Source organism: Muntiacus reevesi, chromosome 9, assembly GCF_963930625.1.
Source record: "Muntiacus reevesi chromosome 9, mMunRee1.1, whole genome shotgun sequence".
NCBI classification, from domain to species: domain Eukaryota; kingdom Metazoa; phylum Chordata; class Mammalia; order Artiodactyla; family Cervidae; genus Muntiacus; species Muntiacus reevesi.
In genome coordinates, this window is record NC_089257.1 from 26986936 (window position 1) to 27004327 (window position 17392).

A 17392-nucleotide genomic window follows, 5' to 3' on the forward strand; every position below is an offset into this window, starting at 1 on the left:
CTGCTTGTGAATGTTCACAGCAGCAGTGTACTAGCCAAAAGAGAAACAACTCAAGTGATCATCAACAGATGAATGGAGAAACAAGATGTGCATAAACATGCACAGGAGTATTATTTGGCCATGAAAAGTAATGAAGTACTGATATAAGCTACATGGAAGAACCTTGCAAACATCATGGTTAGTGAAAGAAGCCAATCACAAAAGACCACATATTCAAAGATTCCACTTCTATCAAGAGTTCAGACTAGGCAAATCCATAGATATATAAAGTTGATTAGTGATTACCTAGAACTGAGGAAAAGGAAGGAATTGGAGGATGATAATTAAAGGGTATAGGGTTTCTTTCTGGGAAAATGAAAATGTTCTAAATTGTCGTGATGGCTGCACAACTCTATGAATATACTGAAAATCATTGAATTATACACTTTAAATGAGTAAATTGTATAGTGTGTGAATAATATCTCAATAAAGTTGTTACCACAAAAAGTAAAATACGTCTTATTTAACTATTTTCAGTGTAAGGAAAGCAGTTAAATAATAAATCTAAAATATAGATTTCTTTCTTCAAAATGTGACTTCCATGTAGAAATCAACAATGAAGGCAAGTACACACTGACCTGGGAAGATTTCACAGTATATTCTTTTTTTTTTTTTTTCTGGCCACACTGTGTAGTTTGTGGGATCTTGGGTTCTTGACCAGGGATCAAACCCAGGCCACCAGCAGAGGAAGTTCAGATTCCTAACCACTGAACCACCAAGGAATTCCCAGTATATTTTTACATGAAAAAGCAAATGCAAAACATTATGGTAACTATGTTTATGTTCTTATTCAAAATGAAAAAGTAAAATAAATGTACACCAAAATTCTAACAAGTTATCTCTAGAGAGTCAGATCACCGGATTTCTTTTTGCTTACCTTCCCTTTCTCACTTTTCCATAGCAAACAACTAAACATTTCAAAATTTTAAAAAAGCTCTTGAGTCTGCTTTCTTATGATAATGACACAGTTACTTTAATACTACATTTTCACATAACTCTAGGGGATAAGACATTGGTGCATGTGTGTGCTAAGTCACTTTGGTCATGTTTGACTCTTTGTGCCCCAGTGGACTGCAGCCCACCAGGCTCCTCTGTCCATGGGATTCTCCAGGCAAGAACACTAGAGTGGGTTGCCATGCCCTCCTCCAGGGAATCTTCCCAGTCCAGGGATCAAACCTAAGTCTCTTATGTCTCCTGCACTGGCAGACAGGTTCTTTACCACTAGCGGCACCTGGGAAGCCCAAGACATTGGTATTGCCATCCATGTGCTCTCTAGAACCTGGTTAGACCGAGACAGGAGACGTTCATCAACTGGGTAATGAAATTCCTCAGTCTGGTGTTGCCTGTTCTGGTGGGCTATAGCTCACACCAGAGGGAGCTGTAGTTTACTATGAAAGGGTAAAGGAGACGGCCAATGAGAGAGTGAAGCAGGCCCAAAGACTCAAACTTTAGGAGTCAGCCCTATCCATGCAGGCCCAGGTCACGTTCACTAAATCCTACCTAACTGGCAACAACTTGTAAAGTGAGCAATGGCCCCTGCCCCAGGTGCTCACCCATTGATGGTGGACGCCATGAAAACAAGGTAGGGGCCCAGAAGACTCTTCACCAGGGGAAGGGGGATGGCAGCAGCTTCGTCAATCACAACGAGCTCAGCCTGGCCCAGTTTCACAGCATCTGCGGGATGTATGTACTGTGGAAAGGAAAAATGTACATTGTTAGCTTGGCCGCCTGATACCACGGCTGCAATCACTGGTGAGTCACCATAAAGGCCCTCTCTTTCCCCTCTCCCCCCTCCTCTGTCTTCTTTCTCTCATTCTTCCTTCCCTGGTAGGACAAAGCAGAGATAGCTTAGAGTCAGATGCCTGGGTCCTAACAGTTCAACCACTGACTCTGCGGCCCTTCCTCTCAGAGCCTCAGATTCCTCTCCAGAAAATAGAGGAAATACTGATGGCTGCTTGAGAAAAAAATTACGTAAATTAGGTAAAATTACGTAAATCTGCACAAATGCTCTGCCTGGGACCTGGCAAGTGACAGGTGATGCCTCCATTTCCTTTCTCTCCCCTCTTTCTCATGCTTCCCCCAGCCTCACTCTGGCCAGTGGACCAGAGGCAAGCTTGGCCCCAGGAACGGCTGAAGTGTAAGACTTCAGGTTTCCCAAGCATCTCCAAAACGCTGTGTCCTGTGTGTCCTGCTTTGACACCATCAATACAAAGGCCAAATCTCCCTGCACTGGTGGGGATGCTTCTTAATGCTTACACATTTGTATTATTAGCTTGTCACAAACTCCCCACGAACTTGGCTCCCTTATGCGTATAAACAACCTCTTCAATTCCTTTAGTCGTTCCTGCTTTTTTCAAGTTTGCAAAAGACCATGAAGAGGTATTTTACAGGAGAGGAAACCTGAATAGTCAATTAACATAAACAACAGTGTTGAACCTCACTAGTAATTAGCACAATGCTGAAGACAACAAGGAGATCCCACTTCCTATGCATGCGGGCAAAACTTAATTAGCAGTAAACTACCAATGTCTGTGAGGACATGGGGAAACAAGAACTCAAGAAAGTGGTGGGGTGAAGGTAATTCTGCACAAACACTTGAAAGGAGAATTTGGCAAAATCTGAGAAAGATGGAAATCTATGCATATTCCAAAACCCAACAATTTCAATTCTAGACACATATAAACTGTAACGTACTCACATAGTGCTTAAAAATGAATCAATAAGATCTCAAGTTTCAATCTGGACAAACCCAAAAACAAATGTTGAGTGAAAAAAGGCAAGCTGAAAAAGGACAAATACAGTATGCTACCATTTATGGATACATAATTATGTAGGGAAATATAAACACATGAATTGAAAGGAGATACACAACCTAGGGCAGAGTTATCTAAGGGAAGAGACAGAAGGGAACAGATGGGGAAGGGTACAAGAGGGACTTCCACACTGAGGTTTTAGATCTTTAAAACAAAAATATAAATGGCTTTTAAGATATGAAACAAACACAGCAAGCAGCAAAATGCCAGCATTTCTTAAGCTTAAGTGCTGGGCACCTCAGTATTATGTTACATTGGTCTCTGTGCTTTTCTGTAGTTTGAAGTATTTCATTACAAATAAGATTTTGTAACTGTTTTGCAAGAAGTTGAGGGATCAAAGAGGCAGAGACCCCACTCATTTCCAACAGTAGGATAGACGCCCTCAACGGGGCCCCATGTCTTGGATTTTTACAGAGAAGAACTAAACAAGCACCTCATAAAAGCAGCAGACCCCAGAGAGGCGGAGCTGACTTTAAACCTAATATTCTTCTATATCTCAATTTCCAACAAGAAGAGGCCTCAAAGGGACATAAATGTAGCCTCATAAAGTCAGGTCACCTCTTCTGCACTTCAGCTCCAGCCTGGAGACAAAACGACTCTGGTAATACGAGAGGGTCTCTGAAGACAAACCCCAGGAGCGGCGAGGGCTGAGCCAGGCATTTCAGGGAAAGGCTTCCCTTCTTTGGTTTGTGTATTCCTCTTAAGTTTCAACAGATCTCTGTATTCTCACTGCCTGCAGCCTGCCCCTCACCCCTATCCCAACACTGGCCTTTCCTCCTCGAAGCTGAGAGAACCAGATCAAAGTAGGAAGAAATTTCAGAAAGAACAGTCTAGAGATTCAGCAAGAAAAAAAATTACAGTCCTTGAGGGAAAAGGCATGAGCACTTAACATTATTTATAGCCTAGATCTTTGATGAAAGGTATACCTCCTTGACAGACATATACACAAAGGTCAAGGGTGTAACCTGCCACGTTTACCTGGCCTACTTCCCATTCCAGCCCAGCTCCAAAAAATACTCAATAGATCTACTCCATTAGGAGCCCATGGGGCCCCATCCCTTCTGCAAGCCTGTCATGATTTAACAAAATTGTAGCCTTTGGACAAGTACAGACCATTCAGGCTTACAAAGCACAGGAGATTTATAGAGCTTTCAGGGAAACACTGTTTAAAAAGGAAAGTAGGCCACCGACTAAACCACAAAGATTCAAAGTACATCTCACAAAGACCTTTTCTTCTTTTAAATGGTAAGATTATTGTTCTAGCTATAGATGCATCATTTCAAAATCTGCTATAACTAAGCAGAATTAGAAATGATGTCAGAGAAAATGATTCCATTTCTCTTAGTTGATTAGCATATTCAGTTTTCAAGGGACAAAGCTACAACTTTTTGATCTGGCTTACATACATTTGTTAGTTTGCTTGAATGTTTTTGTTTAGAAGAGGCTGAAAATATGGAACAGGTTTACCATAAGGCAACAACACTGTCTAAAAGATAGTGTAATTACACATCACATAAAACAACTATAAAAGGAGACATCTTAGAACATTTATACACAGCAGGACACTGGTCCCACGTGGCAGGATTAAGAACAAGCCTCACCTGAATGGTCTGCCTGTGTTCCCGGAACACATTCACTCTAATCACTGCTTTGTTAAATTCAGGATTGAGAGACTGAATGATCTCGTAATCCAGATGCTCCTGATGGGGAAACAGCCAAACCAACACCAAACGTCAGAAAAAAGCTTTCTAAATGAAATATGAAGAAAGTTTGCATTCTACAGACTTCACCTGGATTTATACTCAGCATGGAATCAATATAAATTCTTATCCTAACTTCCTACCTGATACTGCAGAGCATCAAATCCTTTAAACACAAATTCAAACAGAGTGTGGAGGTTATCCGGGCTCGGGGAGGTAACAAAGATATTGGAGTACCTGTTGAACAAAAGGAGGATTTTTTTAAAGTAGTTAGGAAATTGAAGAAATGTTAAGAGAATTTTAAAAAAGAAAATATTTTTGTTTGCCCCTGTTACACAGGTGATAACGAGAGACAGTGGCAGGGGGATAAAAAAGTCAGGACACATGTCTTGAGCAGGAAAAGTAAAACAACTCCAGACCTGAGGGTATTTTTGCTCCCAAACTAATGAAAATAAGTTACCAATTTGAAGGGAGCATGTCCCAGCAATTAGCTACCAGCATCCATGAAAGCACCCAGCTAAGGGCAAAATGCTTTCAAACTATGGTGCTGGAAAAGACTCCTGAGAGTTCCCTGGACTGCAAGGAGATTCCACCTGTCAGCCCTAAAGGAACTCAAGCCCGAATATGCATGAGAAGGACTGATGCTGAAGCTCCAACATTTTGGCCACCTGATGTGAAGAGCCGACTCACTTTGAAAGATTGAAGGCGAAAGGAAAAGGGGGTGGCAGAGGATGAGATGGTTAGAGAGAGTCACTGACTCAATGGACACGAATTTGAGCCAACTCCAGGAGACGGGGAGGACAGAGGAGCCTGGTATGCTGCAGTCCATGAGGTTGCATACAACTCAGTGAGTCAGACACAGCTTAGCGACTAAACAACAAGAGGGTGCTCTGGGGGCCGCTCCCTCAGTGTCAGAGAGGGCACACGCTCCCCAGTCCTGCACCCCTGGCCCAGGGAGGGCTTCACTCTCATCACTAGCTAGGCTGAGAGGTTTTCAAATCATGAAACCAAAGTGCTCCATCGTGAGCAGGCAAAGGTCACAGTGAGCCCCTGAGGGATCCTTGTTCAGTGTAAAGGATGCTAAGGGCAGAGGGCCAAGTGGTACCACTAGAGCGGCCGGAGTAACAAAGTCAGGACTGAGTTCAGTCCCAGCACCACCAGCACTGACTTGGGGGAACCTTGGGTGAGTCACTGAAACTCCCTGACCTGGGTTTATCCATCTATGAAACGCTAACATTGCTCTGAGGAGAACCAAGAAAGATCATGCATATAGGACGTGGTAAATCCTACAGTCCATTATTTGTATCTGCGAAGCTGTGAGCACATGCTCTCCTGGCAGCTGCATAAATCTTCTGCCCAGGACAAAAGAATGGCAAGTGATATTACACTCAAAGGCAGCTCCTCAATGCAAACAAGATTTTCTATTGATCAAAATCATTAAAATGACAAACCTGTATTTTTCTCAGTCAGCAAAGCTAGTCACACATAGGCTCATCTCCTGAGAGTTTTAAAGTTTCTTACCCCCATTTCTTGACTCGTGTGTGTTTGTTCAACTCTAAATCGTGATCACGAAGGCCCTGGTATCTGTGTGCCAGGACACTATGTGTGTACCTTTGGGATCTGGGGACAACAGCACTGTTCTTTCTAGCTGTTGCTGTTTAGTCACTAAGTTGAAGCTGGGGAAGACTGAGGGAAAGATTGAGGGCAGGAGGAGAAGGGGGTGGCGACGGAGGATGAGATGGTTGGATGGCATCACTGACTCAATGGACATGAGTGTGAGCAAACTCTGGGAGGTTGTGAAGGACAGGGAAGCCTGGCGGGCTGCAGTCCATGGGGTCGCAGAGAGGTGGACACAACTCAGCGACTGAACAAGAACTGAACAAGTCACTAAGTTGCATCCAGCTCTTTTGTGACCCCATGGACTGCAGCGCGCCAGGCTCCTCTGGGATTTCCCAGGCAAGAACACTGGAGTGGGTTGCCATTTCCTTCTCCAGGGGCTCTTCCCAACCCAGGGACTGAACCCGCATCTCCCTGCACTGGCAGGCGGATTCTTTACCACTGAGCCCCCAGGGACATCTGCTCTCTCTAGACAGGTGCCCAAGATCTAGAGAAATCACTCAGGAGCTCGCTCAGACCAGGAGCAGCCTCCCTGACCCCTCATCCTGCACACGGCTTCCGTAGAGCTCAGGGTGCCTGAAGACAGGGATCCCCCTTACCCGAAAGCCACCGCCCCAGCAATAGCCAGTCCCAGGGCTGCAGACTTCCCCCTTCCTCGGGCAGCCGTGAGTGCAACAGTACTCCTCAGGGTCTTTTCCGAGATCCCCTCAATGAATTTCAAGACAGCTTTGGCCTGTGGAAAGAGAAACATATTGGGTGAGCTGTGAGAAAGGCCAAGGTCCAGCCACTTACTACCATCACCACAAAGTCAGGCTGATGCTGAGGCTAAATTGGAGTTGGGGGGAGCAGGGCACAGAGGGCCATTCTCACCGACCAGCACCTAGACTCTTACTCCCTTGATCATCTCCTCTCAGTCTCCAGGCTTTAAACACCAACCACATGTTGATAAGCCCCAAGTTCACATCTGCATCCAGACCTCTTCCCCCACACCAGACTCTTCCACACACACAAATGCCCCCTCTACGTCTACTACCCGTCTCACATTCAACACCTAATGTCCCCCAGTCCTCCTCCACCTACCATCTTCCCCAGCTCAGCTAGTGTCCAACTGTTCAGGCCAAAAATTGCCTCCATTTTCTCCTCATACCCGATTCTTCAGCAAATCCTGTCCTTCAAAACATAAAAATCCCACATTCCTCACTATCCTCTTCCTCTACCATTCCGTTCAAAGCTACCACTGTGTCCTGCCATTTTTACAGATACAGCGGTGGGCATTATCTCTAGGATAAATTTCCAGGAGAAGAACTGCTGAGTTAGAGTACATTTGCATTAAAATGGGTGTCATGCCAGGTTATGGAACCCCCACCCATGTATGAAAGGCGTTCTTCTCTGCAGCCTTGCTGTCTTGCTGTCTAATCCTGCCAACTACGCCAACTGTCTCACTGTGCACACTGTTTGCTGAATCTGCAGTAGGCAAGGCGTGAGCAGGGAAGCTGGAAGAAAACTCAAGGAGTCATAGGAACCGCAGATATGTTTATTCTCGTCTGACTAGCACAGCGGCTGTAGCAGCAGACACGCAGCTCTCTCCTCTCATGGTCGACTCAGTGGACACAGCCGTAAGATAGCCATAATGCAGACGCAACGGAGCGGCAAAGGCTTTTCAGGTGGAGCTTATATATGCTGCTGCTGCTGCTAAGTCACTTCAGTCGTGTCCGACTCTGCGCGACCCCATAGACGGCAGCCCACCAGGCTCCCCCGTCCCTGGGATTCTCCAGGCAAGAACACTGGAGTGGGTTGCCATGTCCTTCTCCAATGCATGAAAGTAAAAAGTGAAAATGAAGTCGCTCAGTCGTATCTGACTCTTAATGACCCCATGGACTGCAGCCTACCAGGCACCTCCATCCACGGGATTTTCCAGGCATGAGTACTGGAGTGGGTTGCCACTGCCTTCTCCAAGCTTATGTATGTTTACAGAGCAAAAGTGGCCTGTGGCCAAGCAGATACATCATGACGCGCACGTGCAGTGCTATGAGTGAGCTCAGCTGTTACATAACCATGTATTTACAAAATGTGGGGCGAAAAGGGTCTGACGACCACCATCTTGGCTAATCTGCTCTTTTTCCACACTTGCCAACACTGGGTACTGCTAAACTTTAAGTCTTAAATTCAGTTATGAGAGTGACTTCTAAGTCACTTCAGTTATGAGAGAAGCAGGTACCTTTTTCAAATCAATATAATTACTGGCTATCTATTTTGTTTGTAAATTACTCTGCTTTTTTAAACTGGTTTTTCATTTATTTTAGAATATTATTTTAGAGTACATTTTTAGTCCAAATTTCATACGCTTTTATTATGTTCATGGATTTTCCCACGTACATTTTGTCAGAGTGCTTCACTTCTCTACTCTAGAGCAAACAAGAAAAGGATATGACACAGGGTTCAGCAAAGGCCAGGTTAAGGTGAGTAGGACCTGGATCCCCTCTGAGTGTTGCCATCTGGAGAGACTTGAGCTTCCTCAAGCCCCTCCTCTCCCTCCTGCCTGGGCCTAAGTGTCACTGCCCAGTCGTGAAAGTAGAAGGTGTACATGGGGAGACATGAAGAGCAGTAGGGGGTGCCAGGAGAAGGGAGGGGTGCTGCCAGTCGTGGTCACTTCTGCCCTTTCCCCATCCTCTCTCTCACTCCTCCTTCTCTGATGATAAAGAAGGTACCAGGAAGTAGTTGAAAAGCAACCTGGAGCCTGCAGCCTGGGCCACAGAGAGCGCTGCGTAGCTGGTGATTCTATTTCCAGAAAGAAAAGGGAAACCAGCCTGTTGGGATTCAGCCCCGAGCGGGCGGCGTCACCGCAGCTGTTTTCCATCATGAGGGAAGAGCTCATTGCCGCCAGGCCTGCACTGCCTGTCTGCTCAGACTGGATCAGAACTCTGAAGACACCTGGCAGCTTGCAGGTCTCTGGGCCATGTCTATTCAGCTCCCAACACCATCCAAGAACCACCGGAGAAGCCACGTTTACCAGCCCTGCCACTTCCAGGAGCACAGAAGTGTATCCTGGAAGCTCCCTCCCAGCCTGCTATCTGCACCTGGAGACCAGGTGGACTGGGCACCCTCATCGCAGGGCCTCCTCAGCACTCACACTGGAGCGGGGGTGAACACTAGGGGCCTCCAGCTCTCCTCACTCAAGAACAAGGCATAAGCAAAAACTTTATGTCATCAAAACTCAGTGAGAACGCAAGGGCACAGGCCCACCAGCCTGTGCTGGGGGGGTTCCTCTTTAAACGTAACCCATCTCCCCCTGACCCCAGCTCCCTGGACTGTTAACATGGGGGAAGAGGGAGGTAATCCACACTGCTATGCTATGCTATTGCTACGTGCCCAAGTGTGAGGAACAGCAAAGGCCCCTGCCCCACTGAGGAGCCAAGCCTCATCCTAACTTGGCTTTTGTTGTTCTCTGCTCACTGTCTTTTCCCTCTGCGTGGTTCAGACAGGGATGGCGGTGTTCCAAACGCACACTCACCTGGTCGAGGGTCTTGCAACAATCCACCAACACGCCCACAGGCTGGGTGTCCTGCAAGCTCTCCTTCAGCTCCTTCAGCTCCAGATCAGAGGGACCGAGACTCTCATCCTACCAGAGAGGAGGAGAAGGTTCACCACTGCCACTGGAGGGTCAGCCCAGGAAACACAGCCTCTCCCAGATTCCCAGACCCCGGCAACTCACCGGGGTCTGGGGAGGCAGGGCCTCAATGCTGGCGGCGTGGGAGGAGATGGGCAGGATGTTGAGCTGGTCATCGATGACAAGACATTTCTTACATGAGGCCAGAGAAAGAATAAACCTGAGGAACAAAAGCACCGTTGTGAGGTGCTGGGAGCAACGTCAACAAAACAAGGAAGCACTTTTCTTCAGGGAAACCATCCAGCCCACATCTCTACACCATCGTCTGTAGAGCAGGGCTGGATGATTCCCGCCTCCTTTGCACCTGAACGTGCTTTGCAGAGACCAGTTACGGGGAACTCTCTTGAAAAACTGATTACGAGCACTCTCTCAGTGCAGAGCCCTCCAGCTCCGGGTCCGCTGGCCGTTCCCACATCCTCCCAGGCTCACCCTTTAACACTAGGTGTCTCCTTGAGCTGGGAACCCCAAAGGCTACCCCGTGTATTCTCACCAACCACAGACGCAAACACACACACAAATGGACAGCCCTTCTGCCACCGGGAGGGAAAAATAAAGACAAGGGTGGAGGACAGCTCCCTTCAGCTATAGTGCACAAACGTTTCTGTGTATAGAAAAACATATGTTTGGCTATGAAATCCAAGCTTCTCCCACAGCTGCAAGAAAAGGGCCTCCCACACGACTTTCACAGGCTTCACTTCCATCCGGTAGCGCTGGGTGACTTCCAGACCCACACCTTCTACTGGGGCGGCTGAAACCAGGCCCCACAATTCCCCCAGGCCAAGGTTCCTACACCGCAGCAGCACTGACACTGCGGACCAGATCATTTTCCTTCGGGGCGGGTGCTGGTGCTTTCTGGTCCCTTTTCAGCCGTTTAGCAGCATCATTGGTCTGTACCTTCCAACGCCCCCGCCCCACCCAGCCAGGTCCTGACTATCCAAGTGTCTCCAGACACTGCCAAGTCTGCCCAAGAGCAAGACTGCTCAGGTTGAGAACCACTGCTCTAGGCCATGGCTTCTTCCTTCTTAAAGCTTTCAAAAGTTGCTAACTGGTATTCCCTAAACAGGGCTCTGGGTCAAAAAAACTGGGGTCCCTCGTGCTGTAAGAGTTTTCAGAGGCTACAACAGGCTCACATGATTCTTCAGAAAGGAAAAACTATATCAGCCATTTCCTAGACATAGTGGGCCAGAAAACCCTTTTGTCATAAGATCCCTCTTAAACACCAGGGTTCTGTGAAACACATCCGAGGAAACAGGGATCCAGACAAATTACCCATCTGACAGCTGCGCAGGCTAAGAGCCAGAGCAGACAGCGACTTGGTGAGGGCCAGAAGCAAGACAGAATCCAGGCCCCAGCCTTCCACTCACTTTACCGCTTCCAATGAGCGGCACGACTACTGCTGTGACTGGGGATCTCACCGTCTGGGGCTCCTGTACCACCTCCCCTCAGATAGAGCACAGCTTTCAGCTGTGTCCGAGACAAAAACGCACAGCGCACCCCACCCCCCCGACCCCCCAGCCCCGGGGCTCCCACAGTTGAGGAAATGGAAAATGTGCTCGGACCTACCTCTCGTTAAATCTTCCCACCACATCCTGATGGGCCTCTGTCCTGTATCTTGAATGCACGTCCTAAAAGAGACAACGTCCATCAGTAGAGGCTAATGGCACTGGGGATCAGCGTCCGGATGTGAAGAAGTTTCAGCAAGCAGCCCTGGGATAAAAGAGGCACCAGCGATGCTGCTAGAATCGAAATCCACTCCTACCTAACCTGCTGTGCTAACCTGGCTGAATGCGATTAGCTGGAGCTGGAATCAGATGCTAAATGCAGTGTTTCTCATCACAACAAACATCCCCTCACTTCATCTTTAGCTTTTCCCACATTTTATCCAGCATCTCAAAATATATTCATTTGCTCAACAAAACGCACAATGCCAACACCAGACATGATGGGTACATACTGGAGTTTGGTAAAGCATGACCCCTACTCTCATGAAGCTTATCATCAAATGGTTGGATGGAGACAAGTAAATAAATAGAAATTTTTGGCAAATGTTACGAATGAAAAACAAGGTGCAGTGACCGCTAATGGGGGTGGGGTGGGAAGGGGAACTGCTTACAAGGGAAAGCCCTCTCAGGTGGTAAGCAGGCGGCCAAGTAAGAGCAGGGGGAGAATAAAGAGACACTTTTGTTCACAGATATTTTAAGGAGGGCTTACTAAAGGCCAGGCACTCTTCCAGGATCGAGGAATATACCAGGGAGGAAAAATTGAGTCCCTGCTCCCATGAGGTCTGGAGACTAGCACAGGAAGCCAGATGATAAACAAGTAATGTCTAACTTTAGAGGCCTGTAACATGCTTTGAAGCCAAATAAAACAGGTTGAGGAGTGATGGGAGAAACACATATTCTACAGGGGGTGAGAGAGAGGGCCATGCTGAGGAGGTGGTATCTGGGCAGGGACTGGACTGCAGTGAGGAAGTGAGCCAGCAGACATTCCCATGAGAAGAGCCAGTGGGAAGACCCTCAGCTGAGTGTGCAGAGGGGAGAGGGCACATCTGAGGACCTCTCTGAGGCCAGAGGGGCTGGGGTGAGGTGAAGCGGTTGTGGGGGGAGGCGACGAGAAGTGGGCTCTAGATCTGAGGAAAGCCCATTTCGCCAGATGAAGGCAGCTCGCGAAACCCTGAGGCCAATCCTAACAGTTTCCGAGCAGCTGGCCTTGGACACGAATCAAAACCTGCTGCGCAGGACACGACACCCACGTGGCAGAGCCGCTGAGTCAGAGACCAGCTGTGCATCCAGGGGGAGCCTTCCTCACTTACAGCCAGGTCCAAAGCTTGGGCAATGTCCCCCCACCCCGCCCCCACCGCTTGGAGTCGAAGTTTCTGCCCGCCTGGGAGTGGGATGGCGGTGTTCCTTTATCACCTACCAGGGAGAGGGCAGGGGAGGACGTCGGGACATGGTCCCCTTATCGTAGGACACAAGTGCAGGCCCTGGCGTGGCTGTCTCTGGGATACTACCTCAGAAATCTTAACTGCACAACAGCTGCATCCTATCTACACCTCGCTGGTGTAGTATTTGCAAATGCCTGAGAGCAAAGGCCTGATTCACACTCCCCAGCACACCCAGGGCCACTGAGACTTCCCTGCAGTCACTTTTTCCTTAGTTGCAGTTAAAGAGCTTCCAGCCCAGAGATGATGCTAACTGTTCACTGGAGTTGCTCAGTAAGAATTCTTAAAGGAAAGCAGAAAAACACAGATTGACTTGAACCCCCACAATCAAGTTTAAAAAAACAGGGACTTACCATGGTCATTGTGTACAACTGCTTGAGTGAGTTCATGGTCCGCAGGAGGATAATCACCAACCCACCACCTTCCACTGTTTCTACAGTCCTGGCCAGCAAGTTTGGAGTCAAAGCTTCAAAATCCTGGAAGAAGGAGACCTTAGAACTAGCTGATGATGCAAAGAGCATGGCGGGGAAGCTTAACCAGGAGGCAAGGAGGGCTTCAGAGTACAAACTCAAGATGACAACCCCTATAAACTCACCAGGACCCCTGTATACACACACAGTCCTTATTTAGGGGACCACAAGAAGACAGCCCAGCCCTGGAGAACAGGTGTATCTGGTTTTATATGTCAAAGTGTTTCCCATCATCCCTGATAAAATCTCATTTGGAAAGTTCTCCAGTCTTCACTGATTCTCACATGAATTTCAGAAATATCTCACATTCATTTTCTGCTATGTTCATAGGCGGAAACTGACAAAACTCTACTGTACCACATGGGGGAGCCACTGCCTAAAGGAGCCATCATCACTGCATCTAGTAACTGCTGAGCAGAAGCAACTCCCTAGCAGAGATGGGGTGAGAACAGGCAAAACACTCTCCTCAGCCTCCAAGGTGGGATGTAACCCAGCAATGCATGGACAACCCACTGGACTGCAGAAAGAAAAAACCATAACTTCTGTTAAGAATTTCCCATCTCATTTCTTAATTTATATTTTATAAGGTATGTTTTATAATACATGTAATTATAGCAGTGCATGCATATAATAAATACATGATCAAACAGTGGGAACCTGAGCTTAAATGTGGAGAAAATTTGTGCTTAAATGTCTTCTTTCGGGGGCAGGAGAGGGGGGAATGGATGAAATCACAGGTGTCAAAGAATCAAACAAAGACCACCAGGGCTCAAAACAAAGAAAAATGTGAAACAATCTATGAACTTGCCAGGCAAGAGAAAATACATACCAGTGAAGAAACTCACCAGATAGTTTTTTTGGGGGGGCGGGGCGTGGAGTGAGGAGACTTTAAGGATTAGAAGGTTGATTGTAGGGGCCAAGTACTCTGGATAGGATGTAAGAGTGCTCAGGTCTGTACCCAGTGAGTTAAAACAAGTCCTATTCCTGCCTGGTCTCAGTTAGTTCTAAGAACACAATAAGTTCTAATAAAACAGAAGCCTTCAGTTGGTTCTAACAAGGTCTGGGATTCTAGGGTCATGCAAAGTTCCATGCTCTATCAAGCTGGTTAGACCAGGTGTGATGGAGCATCATTACCAGTCTGGCTATCTGTAGACAAGTGCTGCTTTAGATAAAAAATGTTCTTTTTAGGCAGTGAGTTATCAAGTTCCTTGGGAAAGTGGCCAAGTCTTCCACTGATAAAGTCTGGGGAAAGGGGGATACATGTGAATCTTCTCTCCTCTCTGTACACCTGTTCTCGTGAGTAACCAGGCAGCCTGAGCACCCCTCGGGGCTCTGCCCCCAGTTGCGGGCTGGGGGAAATCACCCACCTGGAGAACACACATGCCAAACGTGTTGCCCAGGATCTTGTGCGTCTCGTTGTAGTAGCAGTAGCGAATGTTGGTGGCAGCTACGAAGAGTTCAAAGGGGTCATCTTGCTTTATGTTCAGCGTCCCATTCTTTATTTTTTTCTGCAGCTGTCGCATTCTTTTCTTCCGATGACTGCAATCACCCCACCCCCCGAACCCCATGAGAGCCAGTTAACTGGAGAGGCTAGAGTTGGGAGAAGGGAACAGACTCAACGATCACCCACTTAAGACTTTCAGAGCTAGAAGGGAACTTGGAAATTATAGGGCTAATTCCCTCGCTTTAAAGCTAAAAAAAAGAACAAAACTGGAGAAGCATTAGAAGAGAAGGGCTTCAGAGGAAGATAGTGTAAGTCTGTTTGCGAACCTTGCCATTTTGATACTTCACTTAACAAGAAGGGTAATGGGAGTCCCTACACCCCACATTTAACCAGAGCTTGAAACTAAATGTCGGTGGGCTCATTATCTCAGTCTCAAGCCAATGCTTCAATTTCACAGCGCCCCTTCCCAGAGAACCTGGGAGAGGCATCATGATAGTGGGTTACTTTATTCATTTTTCCTAAATGAATTCATCCACTTCCTTCCCAGATAGTTGGATCAAGTCCTCAAGGGCAATTCTAATCTAAGACAACACCGACAGAAGATACACGGGTTAGAACAGAATTTGGACATCTCCCATACATCCCTGAACTTCTCTCTTGTCCTAAACCTCTCTGAATACTCAAGTGTTAGTTAACTTCTTTAAGACTTTTTCTGCTGTGGACCATTTTTAAAGTCTTTACTGGATCGGTTACAATACTGTTTCTGCTTTATATTTTGGCTTTTTTGGCCTCCAGGAACATGGGATCCTAGCTCCTGGATCACAGGCTGAACCCACAGTCCTTGCACTGGAAGACAAAGTCTTAACCACTGGACCTCCAGGGAAGTTTCAACTCTTTCTTTCAGAGAAAACACAGAACAAGAAAACTCCAGAACCAAGGGGTACAGTGGACCAAAATTTAATCACAGTTTTCTAACTGAAGAGTAGGGCCAAGGCCTTCCTCCTGGGCCTCCACTTCCTCAGCCCATGACTTAGCATCAGCTTTAACCTGATGTTCTGCCACATCTAGACAGGGCTGGGAGAGTTACAAGAGGCACAGGAGGGATCTTTTAAAAAGTGAGATCAGGTGGGTTAAGTTGAAAGGCAAATCTGCCCAGAATACCCTGAACTGCCATTCTGACATTTACCAAGTGTATAGCAGTGAGAATCAGAGCACCAGAAACTTAAAATTCTGCTGAGAGGCACAGGCCTTATTCGCAATCTGTATTAAAAATGCTTACCTGCCCAATTATGAAAGAATATGCCAATTATGGCTTAAAAATACATACTGCATATACAGCTAAAGGCTAACAATGCCTAAGTATTGAAAATATGGTGCTTTTTACTTTCACCTTTGTGATTTTTCTGTATTTTTCATATTCTTACAATAAAGCTTTTATAATGTTTTTAAAGGCAAAACTATCTAATTCAAAATCTAGTTTCTTTAAAGCAGAATCAAGTCTCTTAAAGACCAAAGGATAAGAACTAATCAAATTTAGCCTTTGGTACTTAAGTAAAATTAAAATATTAGAGCCTGTTAACAATACAGTCAACAAATAGTAACTGAGCACCTAGTAAAACATAGCAGATCCTTTTAAAATACGAAAACATAAAGATAAGCAGGAGAGGCCTCCTCGCTAAATGAACTCACTTACCAGGGGGCAAGCGATCACATCTTGAGGGAGAGAGAAGGTAAGGTGCCAAGCACTGTACAGAGACAAGGGCCAGAGAGGGCAGTGGGGCCACGCGCTGCGTCTGAGGGCCTCAGGAAAAGCTTCCTGCAGGACGCAGGCCCTGAAGAGAGGGGAGCACCCGGGGCAAGCACCTCAGCAGGTGAGTACAGAGAGGTGGAAGCAGCACCCCAAGCGGGGGAGGGAGCAGGAGCAGAGGCAGGGGGTTTCGCCAGAGCAGAGGGCAGCCAGGGCTGGAGATGCACCCTCGGAGTCCACCCCAGAGACAAACTTTACTCTGGGGGTAGTGGAGGGGGAAGAGGCCCAAGGACAGAACCACACAGGCGAACGGGTTGTGGGGGGAGATGAGATCAGAGAGAGGGAAGCGCTTAGGAAGGCAGTCAGGGTAAAAGGAGAGCATTTCTGAGGTGATGCTATAGTGGGGTATCTGCCAAGGATCAGTACCCCACACCCCAAACTCCTCCCCACATATGAGTGTAGGTAGAACTGCCAGGCTCCCACTAGGTGGCCCACCCCATTTCCTCTGGCCCAGGGCTGGATATCTTTCCAAAAGAATTTGGGAGAAAGACCGATTTCTGTGTTGTTGAACCCAAACCACGTAAACCTCAGGGGCGATTTCTGCAATGGGAACCAGAGAAGGCAGAAAGCTGCCCTGAAGTGGGAAAGAACAGAGGAGACCCGAGGGATGACGCAAAGACGAGGGAGAGAGCAGGAACCAGGGAGTCAGCACTGCGGCTATATGCCACCCCCAAGGCAAAGCTGAAGTCTCACCCCCGGAGGCTTCAGGAGCTAACCCGAATACTGCTGACCCTTGAAAAACCTGGGGGTTAACCTATGTCTGACTTAGAGTCGGCCCCTCTGTAACCACAGCTCCCCTGTATCAGAGAATTCAACCAACCACAGGCCACAGAGTACTGTAGAGCTTACTACGGAAACACATCCACATGTAAGTGGAGTCCTGCAGTTAAAACC

General features: G+C 47.2%; 1 protein-coding gene across 1 annotated transcript in view; it reads right to left on the reverse strand.

Moving 5' to 3' along the window:
- NAT10 (N-acetyltransferase 10) overlaps positions 1 to 17392 on the reverse strand; it is a 42275-nt gene that overhangs the window by 19251 nt on the left and 5632 nt on the right. Inside the window, exons 4-12 of the mRNA XM_065944781.1 lie at positions 14615 to 14786; positions 13131 to 13253; positions 11400 to 11461; positions 9882 to 9996; positions 9681 to 9788; positions 6769 to 6902; positions 4696 to 4789; positions 4454 to 4552; positions 1593 to 1729 (exon numbers count right to left, since the gene is read on the reverse strand). Of these exons, the coding sequence (XP_065800853.1) occupies positions 1593 to 1729; positions 4454 to 4552; positions 4696 to 4789; positions 6769 to 6902; positions 9681 to 9788; positions 9882 to 9996; positions 11400 to 11461; positions 13131 to 13253; positions 14615 to 14786 (1044 nt within the window). The remainder of the gene's footprint in view (positions 1 to 1592; positions 1730 to 4453; positions 4553 to 4695; positions 4790 to 6768; positions 6903 to 9680; positions 9789 to 9881; positions 9997 to 11399; positions 11462 to 13130; positions 13254 to 14614; positions 14787 to 17392) is intronic.